Source organism: Protopterus annectens, chromosome 2.part0, assembly GCF_019279795.1.
Source record: "Protopterus annectens isolate FY-2018-M chromosome 2.part0, PAN1.0, whole genome shotgun sequence".
Taxonomy (NCBI): Eukaryota; Metazoa; Chordata; order Ceratodontiformes; family Protopteridae; genus Protopterus; species Protopterus annectens.
In genome coordinates this window covers 843,181,836-843,203,985 of record NC_056728.1, presented here as the reverse complement: position 1 = coordinate 843,203,985, position 22,150 = coordinate 843,181,836, and the positions used below count along the sequence as shown (strand labels likewise).

Here is a 22,150-nt window from a genome sequence, read left to right as displayed (position 1 = left end):
CTATCACCTTCAGGGGAAATTAATGGAGTGAAATAGCACTTGTCTCAGTCAAAGAATTGATGGGCTGTAGGATCCCTCCCTGCCCAGGGAATGATTGTGACTGGTTATAACCCACCATGGAGGAATAAATATGGAGGATAGGGGAGGAACTGTGTGGCTCTGATCACATGGGACAGATTCAAGATGGAACTACTCCTTAGCCTTTGAAGCAAGGAGCAGAATTGTAAGTGTCCTCATCCACAGGCAATGGACAAGCAATTCAGCACCTTATCTTAGAACTTCAAAGTATAACTACAAGAACAGTACATAAGGAAATGACAGTGATGTCCCTAGAAATGCAACTTTCAAAATTACACCTCAAGCCTAATGGCATTTAGCATCAAAATCCTTTAATAAATGTAACAACTCTTGATTTTTATTTCTAAAACATGAAATGGCTATATTAAATATTCACATTTTCCTCCTTTAAAGTCAAGTGTTGCATCTCATTTTACTCCTCTGGACATTAACAGCCAATAAATTAGAAAACTCATACATGAACTTTGTTACTCAAGAATGCAGTAGAGCAGGATGCAGGATACATAAAACAATATTTCTTGCTTTTGATAACTTGGTGCATGGCTTCCACAAGGAGGGATGCCTTCCCTACTTAATTTAATGAGTCATCAGTCAGTCTGTATCAGAACTTCAAGTATTCAACTTTACAACAGGGTCCTGGAGACTCTCCAGATACATTTAAAATTAATATAGCCTAATGTCCCGAAGATGTAATGCACATTTCCCATCTACTAGCATTCTCGTTGGCAAGTTCAAGATTTTCTTTCAAAATTTGGGCTTCTCAAAAACTGATAATAAAAACAATGGATAAGATCAGGTTTGCTTCCACAGTTCTGTGCTTAAAACGCAACCTGAAACAATGTCCTTTGAAACTGTCTTCTTTCAAAGTGGACTGCTGCACTGTCTCTGTGTCTCCTTCTTGGGTACATAACACAGATATTTCAGGAGTGAAGGCACACAACTCTGCAAACACATCTTACTCTAGAGTATCAGTTATATAGGATACACAAGAATAAGTGAAGTTACAGAGACATTTTAAATGATTTTCTACTGGCAAGGAATGCATTGATATACTGTAAATCCTTATTCACAGTGCTAGAACAATGTCTGAAGTATTGGACGACAGCAGAAAAGAGAACTACCACTCTAGTGGTTTAAAAACGTATGCTTGCACATTACACTACCACACAGTAGTAGCATAATAAACCTGAACTAAAAATATTCAATTCTGTTTATGAAGGCAAAAAAAACAAGTATAACACTTCAATAATGAACAACTACAACAACAAAAATGCAGCAGTGTCAAGTGTTACACTGAAAGACAGTCAAAACTGGTGGAGGCAAATGTTAATAAACAATTTACAGAATGAATAAAAAATTGCTAATGGGCCATTAAAATATGAGAAGCCTTGTTTTAATTTCTCTAAGAGAGATGATGTACTACAGGGACAGTTTAAAGGCCCTCTATAAAAATTTGCTCAGCCTCTCAAAACCACAGAAGACAGCATCAGCAATACCATTTTTATTACAATGCACTGTTGTTCTTTCTCAGGATATTTTTTTTCTACTGTAATCAACTCTGTTCATCCTCTTCATCATCATCACCATGGCTATCGTCAACATCATCATCTTGGTCACCAGACTCCATCTCATCTTCATCATCAACCTGTGGAACAAAGAAAAAAATGATCACCATTTAACTATAAGCTTGAGTTTTTCTCTTATAAAAAGGAGAATTAAGCATGAGCACACAAAATTGCACAAATGTTTTTAATGCATCAGTTGCACTACAAGGGTACTTTTCTTAGATCTTTCATTGGGTTCATCCAGTATTCTTTCCAACTTAGCATTATTTTTTTCTCTAATGTTCCTAAAAATGTTTGTGAGGATGGCAAACCCAGCTCCAGCACAGGTCATAACATCCAGTGCATCAACAGGACAGCATGCCTGAATGATCAGGTCATCAGTTCACTCTACACACAAAATCAACATACTTCCTGAAAATCAAGAAAAGATGATTTGACATCTAAACTGCTAAAACATACTATATAAGTGCATACTTTCCTAAAGCGGGGGCCACTGGCTGGAGACCATTTTCAGGTTTTGTGTGCAGGATACCCTTTCAATGGATGCTTTTACATTTGGGATAAAAAAAAATCTAGTAAACTTATGTCCACTAAAACTTTATGGTTAATGTTACACTTGAGATGCTGAAGGTGAACATCCACAGAGAACGAAATGGACAAAGATGAATTACATCTAGGATGGGAGAAAATCAATATGTCTGACAGGAAATACATAAAAATCTAGGTTTGAGAGAAATCAATTTGCATTGGGTCAAGATAACAAAAAATATTCCCTTAGCTTTGTGCCATCTTAACGGTAAGCTGCTTGTTGTCTAGCCAGTCCATGATATTTTTACCATTATTTTTAAGTTTGAAAATAAAGGTAAGATGAGAAGAGGAGGATCTGATGACAACAATGCAAAGAACCGATTTTAAGACAGGAAGATTAGAAGGTATTATGAAGAAAAGAGGCAGCACCATGACTGACACTTGGGTAACCTTTGACTTTAAAGTAGGAGGAGACAGAAAAGGACTCGGTCTTACCCAAAATTAAGTCTTAGAGAGGCAGCTGTCAAACCATGTGAAATCACGTCAAGGGATGCTACTGGAAGGCAAATAATCTAGAAGGTATGATGACTAAACTGAAAGCTTTAATAATATCTGTGAGATGACTGTGTTTGTAATAATACATTTGATCACAACATTAACAACAGAACAAGAGACAGAAAACTAAAATGAAAGCTGAAGAAAGAAGTAAGAGAAAAGGCTGGCTATAATACCTTCATCTATGGCATATAGCACAATCAGACTGAGAAAATAAACTAGTCTGTATACTTTGTCCTCGACTGAAAACATGTTAATGTCTAGAGAGAGAATGCAATACTTGACATGTATGTTGAGGCTTGGAAGTACAATGATTTTCTGGTGCTAATGGAGAAAATGATTTGGGAAGACTAAAATTGATTTCCAATTTAAAGATATAGCAGAAATGACTGAAAATTTGATTCTTGCAGTTTTAAGAACTACAAAAATGCCACTGCTCTTGGCTCAGGGTGATCATGAAAGACATCCAGAAGTTTATGATCTGTTTACAAAAGTTTTTTCTTAGGAGGATGGAAAAAGTTTTTCAGTAGGACTGGCTGACGTAGATAGGGGGAACAGAGTGTACGTAATGCTTATGAACTCATTGTTGAACTCTACAAACAAGCTTTATAGATTTGCAGATTTATATTAAATTGGTGATGGAGAGCAATCAAGAAACTTGCCTACATCACACTTATGATGATATGACTAAAATAGCAGCCTCTGCAAAGATATCATTAGCATGAATTTAGTTACCCATCTAGTGATAAAGGTTTGCTTTACAGGATTTCAGGGAGGTACTCTGCTTGTTGTGAACAGGGAGTGTGTTCAAAGAGTGGGTGAGGCATTGGGTAAGAAACCTATTACACCACAGGTACTGCTGCTCTCACACTGCAGGTTTATGTCCTTGGAGTGTATATTAGTTGAGCTGTTAAATCAATGACAGTGAAATAGGTTGAAAATTTAAGGGATCATCTGTACCATGAATCATAGGCAAAGATGGGTCTATGTCAGAACACCGAAAAATCAAAAAAATTGAACGGTCACATGAGCGAATAACCAGGAACTTGACATCGCTACCCCCCCATTAAATATATATATTCCTACTCCGAGATTGCACTACAGTGAAGAAAGGGCAAATATTCTGATCTTCACTGTACTGCGATCCAAAAAACTAAATATCGAATTCCTGAATTTTTGCTCATGTGAACGCTCAGTATTTTGATTTTTCGTCATTCTAAAGTATACACGGCAAAGATCACCTCTCAGTAGACCTAGAGGGGCAGAGACTTTAGTATGTTTGGGTTGCTTATGTGGCTTAAACCAGAGATTTTCCTAGTTAGGAAATTCTGTGGCCCTTCAAGTTGTACAAGATGCTTACAGTGGTACATTCCAAAGGGGCACTGTAAGCAATAATGTATCCCATGAGGTAGGAGTAAAGGGGAACGAGAACATCTTTGGACCTAGGAGTGATAAAATAACAGATAAGCTATGCAAGGTACAATAAATTTCTCACCCAAACTGAGACATGGTGCTAAAGGTGAGCTCACCATCAGTCTGGCAACCCATATCTCTAATATCAGGTCCACTTTAAGAGGAATTTTAGCAATACTATAACAGGAAGGAATAGGGGTCTTACTGGAGGCTACTGTACCATAAGTTTGCCGACAACTGCAAATTAGATGCTGTTGTCAAATCACCACAAGATACCTAAATTCTGCAGCAAGGCTTAGATCAGACCCATACATATTTTTTTCATAACAATGACGGTCAGATAACAACTCAAGAAGACCTGAGGAAACAAGAAAAGTACTTACAATCCAGTTTTACATAACATTTTGCAAGTTTTTCAAGAGTATGTCGAGTCTGATTTAAGGAATAAAATGGGAAAAAAAATCCAGGATATACAATATGAATGGTTCTGACAGAAAAGCCCTAACTGAACTGTGATCTAATAGAGGCATTTGTGTTATGAGAGAGGATAAAGGTGGGACTTTAGTGATCATGGGCAGCAGTAAATATAATGAAACAATGGAACAGTTATCTGATGCTCACTGTTACGAAAAAAACGAATAAAATTCAAGTGCTGAAATGCTTTTTCCAAGACAGACAGTACTTTGGATAAACTTCTCCTTCATGGGGATTTTGATCATGACATTTATGAATATATGAAGGTTGAGTTACCTCACATGGCGAAACTATTTGGGATTCCCAAAGTACACAAACATGCCATGAATCCACTTTTAGACCAGTGGTATCGGCATGGAAATACTAAGACTGAACAGATTTCAGGGTATCTAGATTATATTTTGAACCCAACAGTTCAATCCTCAGAGTTTTATCTTTGAGACTTATGGCATTTATCGGAATTATTAAAGAAGTATCAGTCATGTTTTGCAGACTGGCATTTTGCATCTCTGGATGTTGTCTCTCTTTAGACATGCAAAGATCAACAACATGGAATAGAAGCCAAAAGAGAATATTTGTCATCATTCTCAAATTTGAATGTGAACACTATAAACACCATATGTTTGTTATTATCTCTGGTACTGGAGAACAATTTTTTCTCGTTTGATGGAAACCTTTATATACAGAAAAGTGGAGTTGTGATGAGTATCAAAGTTGCACAAGGCTTTGCGAATTTGGTAATGGTACTTTGGGAGGAAGACCACTATTCAGCAGTGTTTTTTTATCGAAGATGTATCGATGACTTGATTTTCATATGGAATGGAAAATAGGATGAAATTTGTTTCTCAATGACCTGAACATGAGTACAAGTTTTTTTAAAATTCACAAAAGGTTGTTTTGGCAAATCAATTAATTATCTTGATGTGACCCTGACTTTTGTACAACAGAAGGGATGCATTCAAAGCCAGATTTACCGTAAAGGTAGTTTTGTCAACCAATATTTACATAAACACAGTTTACACCCTCAGCACATGAAAAAAAATGCTGAAGAGGGTGAGGACATCAGACTTAGTAGACTGACTAGTGGCGATGAATGTTTCAGCACTGAACTTGTTACTGTAAGGGGTTACTTTCTTGAACGAGGTTGCACCAGTGATTGGTTAAATAAAATTGAGCAAGAAGTGTTACTACTCAGAATGGATAGGGCAAGACATATCCTAAATAAAGTTGAGCTTGAATTATCAACAGATCCTTTCGTTATGCCTAGAGCTGTTAACAAGACTGATTTCAGGAATGCCTTTCTCTTCCTATATCTATGGATATGAACATTATAAAAAAAATTCTGACGGTTAATTGAATATGTATTCTGGGCAACAGATACATGGCTCAGACACTAGGTTTGAAGCCATTGTTTACTTACAAAAAGAGATACAATATAAAAACCATTTTAGAAAAGTTTACATGGACAGGCAATATAACAGCAGGGGGAAGGATGGGCACATTTAGGTGCAGATGCTGTAAATGGTACCGCTTATATAGCAAACAGTTCAAGTATCACATTGAATGCTTGGAACATGGTTTTTACTGCTAAGAAACAGTTTGACTGCACTTCCATTTGGGGCTGTTTATTTGGCCTTATGTGACTCATGTTCAAGTTTTTACATAGATAAAACATTGATATGTTTAAAACGTAGGATCTATGAACATAATTTAGCCATCAGAAAACATGATGCAAACAATACACTGGCTAAACAAGCTTTGATTTGTGAAAATTTTAGGAAGTATACATTCTTTGTCACTGATTCTGTAGCAATGCAGGCTTTAGAAGGTGATTACAGGGTTTGCCTCGACTGATGTGAATCTAGATGACAAGTAGCATGCATGGCATATCAACTGCCAGGATCAAATATAATTAACATAAAATGTTTTATTTTGGGAGCACATTACTTTAGAGCAAATGTGCCCGATCTTCTCTGACTTTAGAAGCTAAGCAGGATTGAGCCTGGATGGGAGACTATTTGGGAACATCAATTTTTGACAATGGATTTTAACATTGTTTTTTTTTTATTGGTGGAAAATAATCTTAGAAGAACTATCGTGGTTTGTACTTTGGAACTTATTTTGTTTTGTTTCTGTTTTGTTCCACACTGGTTTTGTTTAGATAGAAACGCATCATATAACATATACTTATTTAACATTTCTTGACAGGGAAAGTCGGACTAGGACAGAACCTATTTTCAGTGGAGGGCTGGGGAGAAAAGCTCCAGACGCATATCTTTGGATTGTGGGAGGAAACTGGAGTACCCAGAGAAAATCCATGCGAATGCATGGAGGATATGGAGACTCTGCACAGAAGCCACCCCAGCCGAGAACTGAACCGGAGAACCTCTTGCTGTAAGGTGACAATGTTAACCGCTGCACCACTGCACCGCCCATATAGCTAACATAATAATATAGTAACAATGACTGATTTGGTCTTTAATTTCTCTGACCTTGTTTTATCAGAGTCTGATCTATCTCTTCTCAATCGAGGGTTGAGCTTTATTCCATCTCAACCGAGTGTGCAGACTGAGACTTTCACTGACTTAAGACTGTTTGCCAGGAATATAGCTATAAAGATGTTTTTTGCCAATTCAAAAGTAACATCTGTTGTTGTTGAGAATAAGCTGACTTTTAGATTTAAGTGTAAAAGCACTTTCAGCCCCCCACTTCCACACATGGTTGAATGTTTTGTAAAATCTTGTGAAGCAGACTTGTATAAGTTTTTCTCTTCCAAACATGTTACTAATAAATTTTGTAACTTAGATAGAGAAGAATATAACTCACTCAATATGTTACGCAACCATTCGAACATTATTATAACTACTGCCGATAAGGGAGGGGGGGTTGTACTGCTGGATAGATCTGAATATATCAACAACATAGAGAATTCTTTCTCAGATGCTACATATAAAGAACTTGAACTAGGACAGGTAGTGAGTATTATTAACAACATTAGTATTAACTTGTATGATCTACTCATGTGTCGCCAGGTTAGTTTGGAAATGTATGAATTTCTTCATATAGATGAACCTCTTATACCAGCATTGAAAGGTCTACCCAAAATACATAAGGATACCAGACCCATACCAATGCGACCAATAGTGTCTGGAAGACAATGGGCGACATATAATATGTCCATCTTTATAGAGAAAATGTTGAGACCCATTGTAGATGGAGTAGACACTATCTTAAAAGACACTCAACATTTATTGAGAGACATTGAAGATTTCAAAAAAGATAGACCAGAAGTTGATTCATGGATTCTAGTAACGTTAGATGTATGCAACTTATTCACCTGCATACCTAATGACTATGGTATGGAAGCAATTCGAGAAGTCATGGTATCTGACAGTGGTTTCTCCACTGATAGACAGATTCTGATTGGCCAATTGCTTGACATTGTGTTGAATAACAATGTGTTTATGTTCAATCAGAGATACTATCTACAGACATGGGGTGTCGCTATGGGCACCCCATGTGCAAATTCCTATGCCAACTTGGTATTATATTTTTGGGAAACCAATTTTTTGTTCAAAAGTGTTTGGATGAGGAAGATAGGTCTCTATAGAAGATTTGTGGACGATGTTATATTGTTTTGGGCAGGAACCACAGAAGAGTTAAAGGAATTTGTGAAGTATCTAGAGTCCACAACAGACTTTCTTAGATTTACTTTTGAGTATTCCAAGTTGAGCATTAATTTTTTAGATGTGAACATTTATTTTAATCAAGAAGGTACCATTACTTCTAAAATCCACAGGAAGAATTGTTGAAGAAACAGTATATTAGATCATAGCAGCATGCATCCTAGGCACGTGTTTACAGGAATAGTGAAAGGCCAGTTCACTAGACTAGTTAGGATCTGTCAGGACCCGTTGGTGCTTGAAGAAGAAGCTGATAACATGGAGTATTTTTGCAGCTAGAGGTTATAATATGAAGCTAGTGAGAAATGTAAGGGTCAATAACGTTCCTTTGAATAGAACATCAAATAGGACTCTAGATATGCATGAGTGTAGTTTCGGAAAGAACAATGCTCAGTATGATGGAACAGTGGAGGAACGGAATATGGATCCCAATAATTTTAATTCTGAAATATATTACAAACACAAGGGATTTGATAGAAATAAAATTGCTTATTTTATGAAATATTCTAATGACAATGAACAAATTAGAAAAATTATTCTTAAACATTGGAATATACTAACTGTCACAGAAGAAATAAGAACACTGGTTGGTACCAGACCCATATTTATTTTTCGAACATGTGACAACTTGAAAGAAATTTTCTCCAGGAATTTCACCCATAAAGTGATCTATCACAATCATCTAGCTTTGGGCACTTTCCCTTGTAAATCATGTAATATGTGCAAGTACATCACAAGTACACAAGATTATACTCATTCTCAAGGTATTTTTGAGTTTAAACCTAGAGAGTATTATGACTGTAATAGTACTAATTTGATATACATGGCAAACTGTATATCTTGCCCAACCTTTTATATCGGTCTAACTACTAGAAGATTGAAAGACCGTCTGTATAATCATATTTATGATATACGCAGGAAGAATGAGACAAACGCTCTAGCCAGACACATCAACCAGTATCCTATGCATGAGTTTAGATTTAGGGTCCTGCAGAAACTAGAAAAGAGTATTAGAATGGGGGATAATACAAACCATTTAGCCAAGTTAGAATTGAAATGGATTTTCAAGACAGGGGCACATAGAGACCCAGGGATTAATAATTACATTTCATTGAGACACATTTTAAAACAGAGCTAATTCATCCAGTCATAATAGCCTTGATCTTCACTAATATATTTTGTTCAACATAGAGAACATATGAATTAATGGGGTTATTGTACCATTCCCCATTTTCACACTAGTTTTAGGAGAGTGAATTATTGAGTTGATGTCTCCTGGTGTTCTTTGTTCAACCCAGTAGCTGCTGGGCACATTATATACTACACTATTCCAACTGTTTGTACTTGGGTTTCTAGTTTTCAGCTATATTTATGCTTGTTTAATAGTCTTGTTTGTATGTCTATATTGTTGTTTTAGTTTATGTTTATTTGCAATTCTGTATTTATTTTAATTAACCACACCACACCTCACTATTGATATGGAGGTGTATGAATTCTCAGCCCGTTTGGTTGAGTATATACCATTAGTCATTGTACGATAGTATGATATTAATTACTTTGGTCTCTAAGTGCTCCATAGGATCTTATTTTGTCCATAGGAGTGGATTCGCAGAATAGGGTTGAAAGGATTTTTTGAGAATCATACATTCCTCCTCGTGAGACACACTGTTGGTCACGTTTACCATTATTTGGTATAATACTCAGATATGTTTATTGTTATTAAAGATTAATATAATTCATTATTCATACATATATGTATTTTTGTTCTGTACTGTCACCTCGGTAATTTGTATATTTGATCTAATCAATTTTAGTCATTTGAGTGTTTACATGTTACCAATTAATATTTGTGTGTACATATTTTTTTAGTAATTTTTATATTCATATAGAATATTTTTTATACATTAATACCTAGGAATTAATTATATGACTTGTTTACTATCTTTTAAAGATGTTTTTAGAATTATCATTTATAGTCAAGAATATTATTGAAGTAACAGACTGGCTATTTAGTGTAATTTTGTTTTATAATAAGTCTGACTTTTTATATTTTTATATTTTTGGTTGTTTGTGCACTTATATGTATTATTAATAGATTATATATTTTTTACATTACATGATTTTCTGCACTCATGTCTTTTGAGTACGTGTATGTTGAGTGGTCCAACTCGCTAGCTAACAATATGGAATATGGTAAACAAGTTAAAGTTAGTATTTTTTACATTTCATATTTCATATGTGTTTAACATCAGTTTTGATTTATTATTTGGATGCTTATTTTTACATACATGGTTTGAGTTTAATTTTTCATTTTTTGTTTTTTATATATGTTTTTAGGACATATGAGCATTTCAGCTTCCAAGCGTATTGCTGCATTGAATGTATGCGAGACGCTTTGGTGTCTCGTGCTTGTATTTTATTAGTGATGTTTTTGGATTAACATCGCTTATATCAACTTAAAATAACACAATGATATAAACACAGATTAAGGCTTCTTTTGCAGCACAGAGTTACACGTTCCACTGTGCTCTTGCAGCATTGTTCCTGTCTATGGAAAATGTTCATGTGCCAACAACAAGTGATTTATGTTCTTTACATTATACTGGTTTAGACGGGCTACCATGGTAACCATTGGAAGGACATTGAAGGTATAGCTTCATTTATTCCTTTCCTGTTTTGGTCTTCATTGGTTTTTGTGACGGTTAACCATTATTGAATTAAGACGACTATCCTATTGAGATTGGAGTACGGTATAACAACAGAATGGTTATACTACAAGAATGTTCGTCAAACATAGTTTTTTATTTCTATTTTTGTTTTTAAGTGAATTTGTTGCATATTAGGATCTGGAATGAGTTGGTGCATTGAGTTATACTACACATCATTTAATGAGACTATACTATTTGATGATTGTTTAATTAGATATGACCTAATTTGAATTAGGCTTTTTGAACAGAAGAGCGTTTTTACTGGTTGTTGTTTATTATTTAAACAAGGCTGCATTTGTTGTCAAATGAGATCTGAAGAAGCGTGCACAGAGCACGCGAAAGCGCTTATCTTTCCCTGTTTTATGTGCTGTTTTCAATAAAAGAAGATTTCCTCACTTCTCGTGGTGTGTCCCATGGTGTATTACTTGGATACAGTTTGTTTCTGTTTTGTTCCACACTGGTTTTGTTTAGATAGAAACGCATCATATAACATATACTTATTTAACATTTCTTGACAGGGAAAGTCGGACTAGGACAGAACCTATTTTCAGTGGAGGGCTGGGGAGAAAAGCTCCAGACGCATATCTTTGGATTGTGGGAGGAAACTGGAGTACCCAGAGAAAATCCATGCGAATGCATGGAGGATATGGAGACTCTGCACAGAAGCCACCCCAGCCGAGAACTGAACCGGAGAACCTCTTGCTGTGAGGTGACAATGTTAACCGCTGCACCGCCCATATAGCTAACATAATAATATAGTAACAATAATCATAGGTGTTATTTCAATGCTACTGTGGCTGTCATGTTATGGAGGAGATGAACCAACTGGATATTAATATTCTTATGAGAATAGTAGACATAGGTACTGTCCAATTGTAAGTTAAGACTTTAGATTTTACATGCAGAGAGTATAGAGAGTTCAGTAATAGTGCTATCAGTACTTAAGGCTAAGAGATAGAAAATCATGTTCTCCCAAGCTGACAAATGTTGTACCTCCTTAAAATGACATCAGGAACTAAGCCATTTATTAAAATCAATAATCTTCTGTTTATGTTGTGGTATCATCCTTGGAGAAAGTAAAATGCTACTTAATGCTAGGCTCATACCTGCCTGGACATAATCTGAAAACACTATCACATGTCTCTTGATGCACAGAGGTATGTCTCCGATCATTAAGACCCACATGGACTATGACAGAGCCATACTGGCACTTGTGGTTCAATGTCATGACTACAGGTGTAATCTGGTGGATCCTCTAGGTATCCAAGATATGTCCCAAAAAGGTGATGCACTGGGAGATGGTTAAGTTATACTTGGGGATACTAACTATAAAGCCCAGATGACTGAACAGTCTTATCCTCCCTAACATTCTCGCTACTACTGTTATGCACCTGGACACCCATGGTTGATGATGAGACCAAAGGCCAAGTCCCCAAATCGATAACTATTAGCTTCGGGAAGCACAGACACCTGCTGGATCTAGGCAGCTGATTGGATGTCCAAAGATCACAGCTAATCTCATTGTGACAGGCAAAGGAGAGCTGAGAATATTTGGAGCTTCTCATTTACAACACATTAATTTAGGACACTGCGAATGAAAATGGGGCTGATGTCCTCTGTCTGTTTTGGGCCCATGAAGAAACTTGAGTAGTAACTTTGACCCTTCTGGTGTGGTGGAACATCCTGGATGATGTTTTTTTCTCAGGAGGGTGTCTAACTCCACCCCTGCTGCTTTTTTAACAGGGTGGACATCTGGCAAGAGATGCGGTGTAAGGGGCATTTTTTTGAAGGGTATTCTGTAGCCTCTGAATGTTATGCCCCTTACCCACCTGTTTTAAGTGATCTTGGAGCACTCATCACAGTGGATGGATATTTATCTCCTGACTGCCACCAGTGGGAAGAAGTCAGGGTATCACTTCAACAGCACTGCTGCCATCCCATTGTCTGTCTGCAGTCTAAGGAGGGGCAGACATCTCTTTTACTGGGCTGGCAGTCACTGCGGAACAGGCCTTGTGACTGGGCTCTCATTGCACCTACATGATGAATCGGCAGTGTCCCACGTCTACACCCCTTGCCTAGATGGCTATTTTGTGTCCACGTAAAGAAATTTGTGGAGACTGAAATGTGACATCTACAGCTGCCATGCCTTGCCCTGCACTTCCATGTCTTTGAGGTGCCTGCTTACCTCATCAAGTCCAAGTCAGTCAGAAGGCACATGGTTAGGTCCACAACAAAGAAACTCCTTTTGGCTGCCTGTGTAAAGTCTGTGCCACAAACTGCTCTTACCCTGGGGACAGGAGAAGGAATGCTCAATATACTTCCAGAGTTACAGCAGCCATGATAATTACACATGTCTTCTCATGGAAATGGATAGTTGGCTAAATAGGGAGAATGTAATGTCTCTGTGATCTTGTAAGTGAGCCTGCAGAGCAAAGGCATTAGCTAAACTTAAATTTATTAACAAAGTTTAATCTGGCTTGGAATCTTATTTATTATTTATTATTTATTTATTTGTCTTTGTTTACTTGGAAAGTCTGACTGGGTAACACCCATCTTCACTGGAGGTCTGGGGAGAAAAGCTCCATTTATTTATACTGCATTATACTTTGATTTAAACACAGAGTAGTTACATTTCTATTTACATTTATATACATGCAGTACTCCCGTTCGATTCTAGGCTGGAGTGCAGAGAGTGCCTTCTGTGTGGAGTCTGCATGTCCTCACTGTGGTTGGGTGGGCGTTCGAAAGACATGCGTAAATAGGCGTGCCTTCACTGAAGGTTGAACGTCGAGCTGGCGCCTCGGCATTCGTGAAAATCTACTGCCAAGCATTAGCAGACCAGAGTTCCGCTGTGGCGACCCCTAACCGGGAAAAGCTGAAAGACAACAACAACATGCAGAACTTACATTTACACATTTTAAGATTTTAAAGAGAAAGCCCATGTGCAACTTAGCAGATTGTACTGGCAGCAGTTATGTAAAAAAACTGTTTTGTCATTTCAGTGAGAGGTTGAGAGTATTCTGTTTAAAGAGAGTATTGTACGGTGAGCACAAAAGTCTTAACCTGGTGATGAGTATATGCAGGACCAGGACTGGTTAAGATGTTGTTTAAGAAGTGGTTTAAAACTATTGAGTTTATTAGAGACTTTTATTTGGGTGGGGAAACTATTCCAAAGTTTAGCAATGTATTGGGAATACAGCGATTCTCCTGTACTATTTGAATTATTGCAGAGTAAGAATTTGTTACTAGAATGTAGGTCCCTTGCTGGACAGTAGAGCAGTAATAAGTTTTGTAGTGCAGGGCATTTGTCTGGATGATGAATGAGTTTGTGTGTTGTAGTTAGTTGTGAATATGTTGGGTAGTTGTACAACTCAAGCCAATTTAATTGCTTTACGCTATGACAATAGTCAGGTGTGAGGGAGACTGTTGGCAAATTTAGCTATTTTACTGCAGAAGGAGGCAAGTTTCTTTCTTTGAATACTGTTCGAGTTTGTTTGGGCAGGAGTGATGTATTAGAGAGTTGGCAGTAAGAAGGTGGTGGCTACAGTTTTTCTTGCAGTATCTGCAAGGACTCCACTGATCCTATAAAGGGAGCCTAGTTTCTGGTGTGTAGATTTCATGGTGTGCAGCATATGATGATGGCCATATTTGAGACTGTCATCTACTGTAATGCTTAGAAATTTACTATGAGTTACAGTTTCAATGACAGTATTATTTGTTGATTTTATGGTCAAATACTGGTTTTGATTTTGGCAACTTTTTGAGGTAAAAAGCATTAACTTAGTTTTCTTGGCGTTCAGTACGAGGTTTGATTCTTTGAGCAAAGTTTCTACACAGGAAAAAGATTTTTGGGTGGTGTCTTGGAGCTTATTTATTGTTGAGGATGCACATATTAATGCTGAATCATCAGCATACTTAACTAAACTAGCATGGTGAGTGGAGGTGTGGAGGTCATTAATAAATATATTTAGTAGTACAGGATGCAGGATAGAGCCCTGAGGGACACCTATAGTAACTGGTTGAAAGGATGAGTAGGTTTGTTGCCATTTAAAGGCTTGTTGCCTTCCAGACAGGTAACTAAGTAACCATGACAAGGAGTTTTGTGAAAGTCCTATCGAGGAAAGTCAAATGGGCAGTTGCTAGTGTAAGATAGTATAAAATGCCTTTGACAAGTCTAAGAAAGTACAGTTGTGTACACTTACCGTAAATGTAGATGCTCGAGCGTATTTACTGTTGCAGTCATCACACTTGGGTTATCTGCCTGCAGATAGCCCTCAGTAGGCCCGAATACCAGAGACATAGTATTTCTGCATCAGTTACTGTCACTCTAGGACTGACGTCAGGTCATCAGGGGTATAAAAACAGGCAGCTGATGCCATTACATCAGTTTTTCTTGCCCCAAATGTCAGGAGCCCCCCAAATAGGGAGCTAAGTTATGGTGGGGAAAACACCACCAGTAAAAAGTAAATACCAATAGCAATACCCCTGAAAGGGGTGGGTAATAGCCATAGAGAGGAGAGAGAGAGAGAAAACAGGGGGCTGGAGGAAGGGGAAACCAGGACTGCAACAGTGAATAGACTCGAACATCTACATTTATGGTCAGTGTACACAACTGGTACTATGTCCTTCGTGTTTCATTGTTGCAGTCATCACACTTGGGTGGATTCCCAAAGCTGAAGAAGGGTGGAGGCAGTCAAGAAAAGTTAGGATTGGCTAGAATGCCTTGCAGGACTGCTGTTGCAAAACCTACCCTGGATTTGGAGAAGATAGGCAGGTGGTAATGTTTGGTGAAGGTGTGTACCGAACTCCAGGTAGCAGCTTCCAGGATGTCCCTGGTAGGGACTCCCCTGAGAAATACTGTAGAGGTAGATGTTGCCCTAGGGTTGGTTTCCCATGGATGCAGTGTGCTATCCATTTGAAAATTGTTTGTTTTGAAGTGGCCTTGCCCTCTGCCCCTGTTGCAAAGCTGACTAGTAGCTGGTCAGATTTTCTGAAGGGCTTAGCCCTATCAAAGTAGAATCCGAACTGTCTGTGCACATCCAAGGAGTGCAGGATGCTTTCCCCTTTATTTTGAGGATTAGGGAAGAAGGTTGGCAAATGGATGGATTGGCTTAGAGCCACACTGGATACCACTTTAGGCATAAAGGAAGGGTTAGTCCTGAGGGAAACCCTGTCAGTGTGGAAAATAATGAATGGTTCCACAGCCATAAGTGCTTGTAGTTCAGACACTCCACTAGCTGAAGTGATGGTCAGAAGCAAGGCTGTTTTCCAAGAGAGGAATTTTAACTAAGCTGACACAGCAGGTTCAAAGTGGGGAAGCGTGAGCTTTTCCAGTACAAAGTTAAAGTCCCAAGCAGGGGTGGGTACTCTCCTTGGTGGCCTTAAGTTGTTTGCCCCTCTTAGGAACTGTTTGATAAGAGGGTGCGAGAATAGAGGTGGCTCAGTGTTGTAATGAGCGGAAATGGCGGAGGCATGTATCTTATTGAAGTAGGACAGGCCTTTGTGGAGTAGATCTGCTAAGTAATCAAGGATTAGAAGCAAGGAGGGCAGAGTTGTGTCCTCTCCTTTACATTGAATTCAGGAGCAGAACCTTTTCCACGTGTCAGCATAGGATTTTCTTGTACTGGGTCTTCTGGGTTCAAGAATGACGTCCAGCACCTGCTTGTTAGGGTTGCTGGGGAAGAAATTAAGGAACAAGACATGCTGCAAGATTTAGGGTTTACAGTTGTGGATGCAAAATCTGTCCCTCCTGCTGAGAGAGGAGGGTTGGATTCTGCTGTAGGTGCCAGGGTGACACCGGTGACAGGCTGCGCAGGAGTGGGTACCAGTGCTGGTGTGGCCAGTCCGGGGCTATCACAATTGTCCTTGGTCTGTCCTGTCTTATCTTGAGTAATACTCTTGAGAGAAGGGGCAGAGGGGGAAAGGCATAGATTGAGAGATTTACCCACTGAAAAGATAGGGCATCCACTTTCCAGGCCCTGCTGTGAGGATTCCTGGTGCAGAATTTGCTGAGCTGGTGGTTGTAGGGGGAGGCAAAGAGATCCACCTCTGGGGTCCCCCATTTCTGAGTCAGAAGGGTGATGGTGCTGGGCTCCAATTGCCACTTGTGTGGGTCCAGGAGATTTCTGCTTAAGTCGTCTGCCAGTGAGTTTTGTTTGCCTGGCAGGAACTGAGCTTGCAGATGGACTTGCATGTTCAAGGCCATGTGCCACAGGGCCATGGCTAACCTGCAGAGTGGAAAACCAAAGGAGAACCACCAGCTGGAACCCAATATCTGGAAGCCACAAGCTGCATCAACCACAAAGAAACACAACGACAGTTTACCTAGGTTTCGTCTTTAATGAACAGACTTCTTCTGCTGCAACTTTCCTGCTTTAAAGGTTGCTTTTGCACATTTATCAAGACCAAATGACATTCTTACATCATTTGAAAAGTTTTTTTTTTCCTATGGGAATAAGGTAATGGTTATGAAATATTTACAGATTGCTACATCACCTGCATGCTTGTTTTGTCTGTTATGCCGGAGTATACTGTATTCAGGGGATGGGGGTGATCACATTATCCTTTATTTCTTTTTTAACCAGGTTTCAGTAGTTATGACTACATGAGGAGTATATGTATCAAGGTAACCATGTATGTCATGGATCTTATTGCACATACTTCTTAAGTTCATATTTAAGAAGGTGAGGGGTTTTTTTTTAGATATATTGGGTGACTGCTTTATTTTGGGGTTGGAAGTGATGGTTTTATGAACAGTGGGAGAAATCTGCTGAGTGAGATTAGTAAAAGGAACAATGCAGTTTAAAAGGCCTCCATGCCAGTAGATGAAAGTCTTGATTTTGTTGTTCTAGGACACAGTTTTATTAGGAGAGTTAATCCAATGTCACTTTGCCCTGACTAATGATGATATAACAGTAAAAACTGCACTTGATTGTTTGAACAACTGTGTAATGTTAAGGAGGTTTCTATGGACTTTGGAATGCAAAGTCCAAAAAAAAAAAAAAAAAAACGAACAGCAAAACAATGAGAATAAGTGAGCCAAAATGCAGGGCTGCAGTTCTGGAAATAAATACTGGGTCAGAACTGAAAGTGGTTACACAAGCATCTGGGGTAATGGGGAAATAAACTTAAGGAAGGGAGACTGTAGACTGCTAAAAACAACCAATGGAGCACAGCTGAAGGAGACAGTACTAATGGGACTGCTGTGGTCTAAGAAAACGGAGTTATTACAGTGGTCAAAGTTCTTTATTTTAGGCTGCAACAGCATTTATAATTTACATAAAATATAGCCCACTGACTGGTGTTTAAACTGCAGACTTCACTGTTACACACATCTATTTGCTTGCAGGAAAACATATACAGATAAATAAAAACAGACTAAACAGACAGGTGAGTACACCAAGTCAATGGTGAATAGTCACTTAAAATGTGTGTTTTCTAATGATGTGTGTCAGTTGATTACTATTAACATAGGTGACCATATGCAAACATGTTACATGACTATTATGCATCAATAACAGACTAATTCTATGCCGATTGTAATTATGAAGCACTGAAGGACAAGTTTATCATGCTTATGCTCATTCTAAGAAAATGTGTTTTTTATCAATAAATCCATTCTCTTCACAATGATGCTGTTATCAAACTGTCTTCATGATAATGTTATCAAACTAAAGTAATAAGTAGCCTATTGTTTGTTGATCCTATGATATGCAATGATCACAAATGTATACAGTATAGGTTGCAAGTATATTTGAAATTTCTTCTAGTAAGCTCCATTAAGACATCTATTTACTAGTTTAATTCATAATGAAGAGATGAATGCATTTATGAGAAAGATTAATAATAAAAATGGTACATTATGAGAGTTATAAATTAATGAAGGAAGTCTACAGTACTTAAGGGGAATAATTCTGAATATTAAAATACAAAGCACTGATCACAATCTCTTTAAAGAAGACATTTTTGATGGAGAGATGACTACATAGTTTTTGAAGAGGCTAATTTTAGTTTCTAAATATATTCCTTTGGATTGTGTAACAATGACAATATCCATGAATGTACTGGGGTGGGAAGCAGCGTTGTGAATACTATGTATTAGTTGTGTGACATATAAACTACAGATGGAAAGAGTGTGAAATAAAAGATTTATACTGCTCATTAATAATGGCTTCAAAGCCAAAATTAAGAAGGCAGATGTACTGGAAAAGTTTAAAATTTGATGCGGCACTTCTGGAAATGCTACTGATGGAAAAATATCATGCACACATACCATAGCCCCTTTACTAATTTTGCTAATGGAAGGATTTGACTGATTCTTGGATAGAAGCAGTGGCATATTATGGGCTGGTATGACGAATGCTGTTAAACGGCTTAACTGATTAATGAGTGTAGTATGCTAGTTGTTCTTTATCACAAATGTTCCATTTTAAGTGCCTATTCTGAGGACCGATTTGGGGTAAGTGAGGACTCAAAAATTTATGAGAACTAGCTGATTTGGGGGGTAAATAATAGGCTAATAATGGATATGGCTACACACTAACATTTCATACAAAACAGGGATAAGGACTGCAGATGGTGAGAAGGGACAGCATGATTATTTTTCAGCATTATATTACCCTAGGGTAAGAAATATGGCATGATTGTCTGTACACTGACAAAGAGTGTACAGGGACGTGGGAAAGAAACACAGTTTCCACAAGGGATTTACAGGTAGAATATTAATACTTTGCAAACAGAAGGAAGTTGGATATGGGAACTGAATCTAGACAAATTACTGGAATTATATAATAACTGATAAACTGGGATGGTAATGAAGATTACTGATAGGCAGAAAAAGGAATGATTACTGACTAGAACTTTTTTTTTTAAGTTTTTGACAAAGATGCATTCAACTCATTTATTATGCATTTAGATTTGCTGAAAATAATAAAGAAATCAAGGTTTAAACTCTACCAAAGCATCATTTTCCAAGTTTATGATTGAAGTTACCAAAGAATGTGATAAGTTGAAAAATGACATGTTTTCTATGGAGGCTGAATGCAGATATAAGAGCACTGTAATACGAAAGATTACATTGGTATCCAAATTATATATGTTAAATTCTGAAGACTACTGCTATCTAAATGAAAACAATGCTAATTATGTAATGGATCTTACATGGCAGTCCATGCATGTTTGTGACTGACATATCAAAGATAAAGAATTTAAAAAAAAGTATTGCAAGTGATAGTATCAAGAAGAAAATGGCTAAGGGGAGAGACAACTAAATGTAATACAAGAAGGGAATAGAAGGTGAAGAGAGCTCAGGAAGGAGTTAGTGTTGTCTAAGGTTAACTAAGTCCCCTAGCAGATGTTCAGTCATCAGGAGTGGAAGAGAAGGGCGGTCACTGAATTGTGAGGTGATAAAGGAAGTGGGGATGTGTAGACAATGAGAAGAGTCACAAAGGACAGGACATTAACAATGGTGGGGAGAGTATAAAAAGGGCAGGGCCTTGAAACTGCTCTCACCAATTCCAGAGAAGAAAAGCAGCAGCTAATAATGGCATAACCAGTGCCGACTGATAGAGAAGGTACAGCAAGGAAGAAGACTGGTGGAGACATGCAATAAAAAGAAAGGGTATGTGTCAGAGTCGTATGTTAATGCTGAAAGAAGGTAGACTGCTGGAGAGGTGGTGTCCACCAAATGGGTGGGGAAAAGAGTTAACAGTCCAGACCCCATAACTAGACTATGATGCAGCTCTCACTAGTAGAGATCTAATATTGCTGAACAAAGTGGCATGGAAGAACACTAAGATACTGTCTATAATGTGAAGAAAGGCTAACAGTAGAGAAAACAAACTCTGCTGCTTAATGAATACAGTTGATAGTAAAACTGAAGTGTGGGCATTCAAACAGGAAAATGAATGAAAGTTGCTGAAATGTGTGATTAGCAACTAAGTATTGAGAGTGTAAGATAATGTAGGTAAGAGTTTTAACAGACAAACATAATGCATTTTGAATTAGTGCAAGAAAGATGGAGGAAGGTTGCTGAAGTTCAAGCACAGAGGTAGGTAGAGAGACCAAGTGGTAGGAGTGTAAGATGAAACAGAAAAGTGTGGGTAGGGACAGGGGTTTTACCTTTGAATTAAAGCAGGCTACTCCACTAATAGAGGTGTGCAACATTAACCAGACTAATGCTAAAAACTAATGTACAAAGGTGATGGTGGAGAAAAAAAAGCAAGATGCACCAGAAAACACTACTCTGGAGACAGCTTGGTATGTACAGAACTGGCAATGACCTACAAGAATAAATAACTAAGCATATAAGAGAAATGGAGAATGAAATTAAACATGAAAGACAATGAAAAATTTGCTTGTGGTATGGAGAATTTATCACAGTGAAATCAGTAAAATGTGTGGAAAAACAGTTGTGTTGAGTAATACAAAAACTTGTGAAAATGCTGTACAGGAGAAGCGCTCTCATTTAAGAAAAAAGGTGGTATTAATTGGAAAAACTGTTGATACAAGTATGGCACATAACCGTATCATATTTCGTCACAGAGGATTTGGACAGTACTATTACAATTGGAAAACATCCAAACAGGTCAGGTAAGAGTATTCCAAAGTAGTGCACAGCTAAGAACAACCTGCAGCTTGCAGGGTCCTATATTTCAACATATTTTGTCTGCACAGATGGATGCAAAAGCTGCACTTTCACATACATTCCCAGTACAGACATTCTCACAGCAAGCACTGAAAGTTGCAGCAGCCCTTGCTAGTCTGACAACATTTAATTAAATTTCTCATACTTTTTTACTGCATTTGTTTACCAGGATAGTCTGGTTGGGCAGAAAACTATCCCTTTTCAGCAGAGGCCCGGGGAGAAAAGCTCTGGAAGAATTACAAAACTACATAAACAACACATAACAGAGATACACAAGTAATCAACAAGTATGAAATTTTAAACAGAGTATCATTTATTAATATCAACCTATAGAGCTAATCAGTATTAAGAGGTGAGAGGGAATGTTTTATGACCGGTAGAAGAAAGAAGAGGGAAAGGCAGAGAACGAGGAGGAGATTTTGGACAACTAACTGAGGATATAATGCTTGTAAAGAATAGGAGACAGTAAAGTTGTTGTGTCTTTCAGCTTTTCCCGGTTAG

General features: G+C 37.8%; 1 protein-coding gene across 5 annotated transcripts in view; it reads right to left on the bottom strand.

The window, feature by feature from the left end:
- Positions 1-367: 367 nt before the first annotated feature.
- The window catches only part of USO1 (USO1 vesicle transport factor), a 1,866,649-nt gene continuing 1,844,866 nt past the window's right edge, over positions 368-22,150 (bottom strand). For all 5 annotated transcript variants that reach the window (XM_044061107.1, XM_044061108.1, XM_044061110.1 and 2 more), the window contains one exon: positions 368-1,723. In XM_044061107.1, coding sequence (XP_043917042.1) covers positions 1,631-1,723 — 93 coding nt within the window. In that variant the 3' untranslated portion in view covers positions 368-1,630. The remainder of the gene's footprint in view (positions 1,724-22,150) is intronic.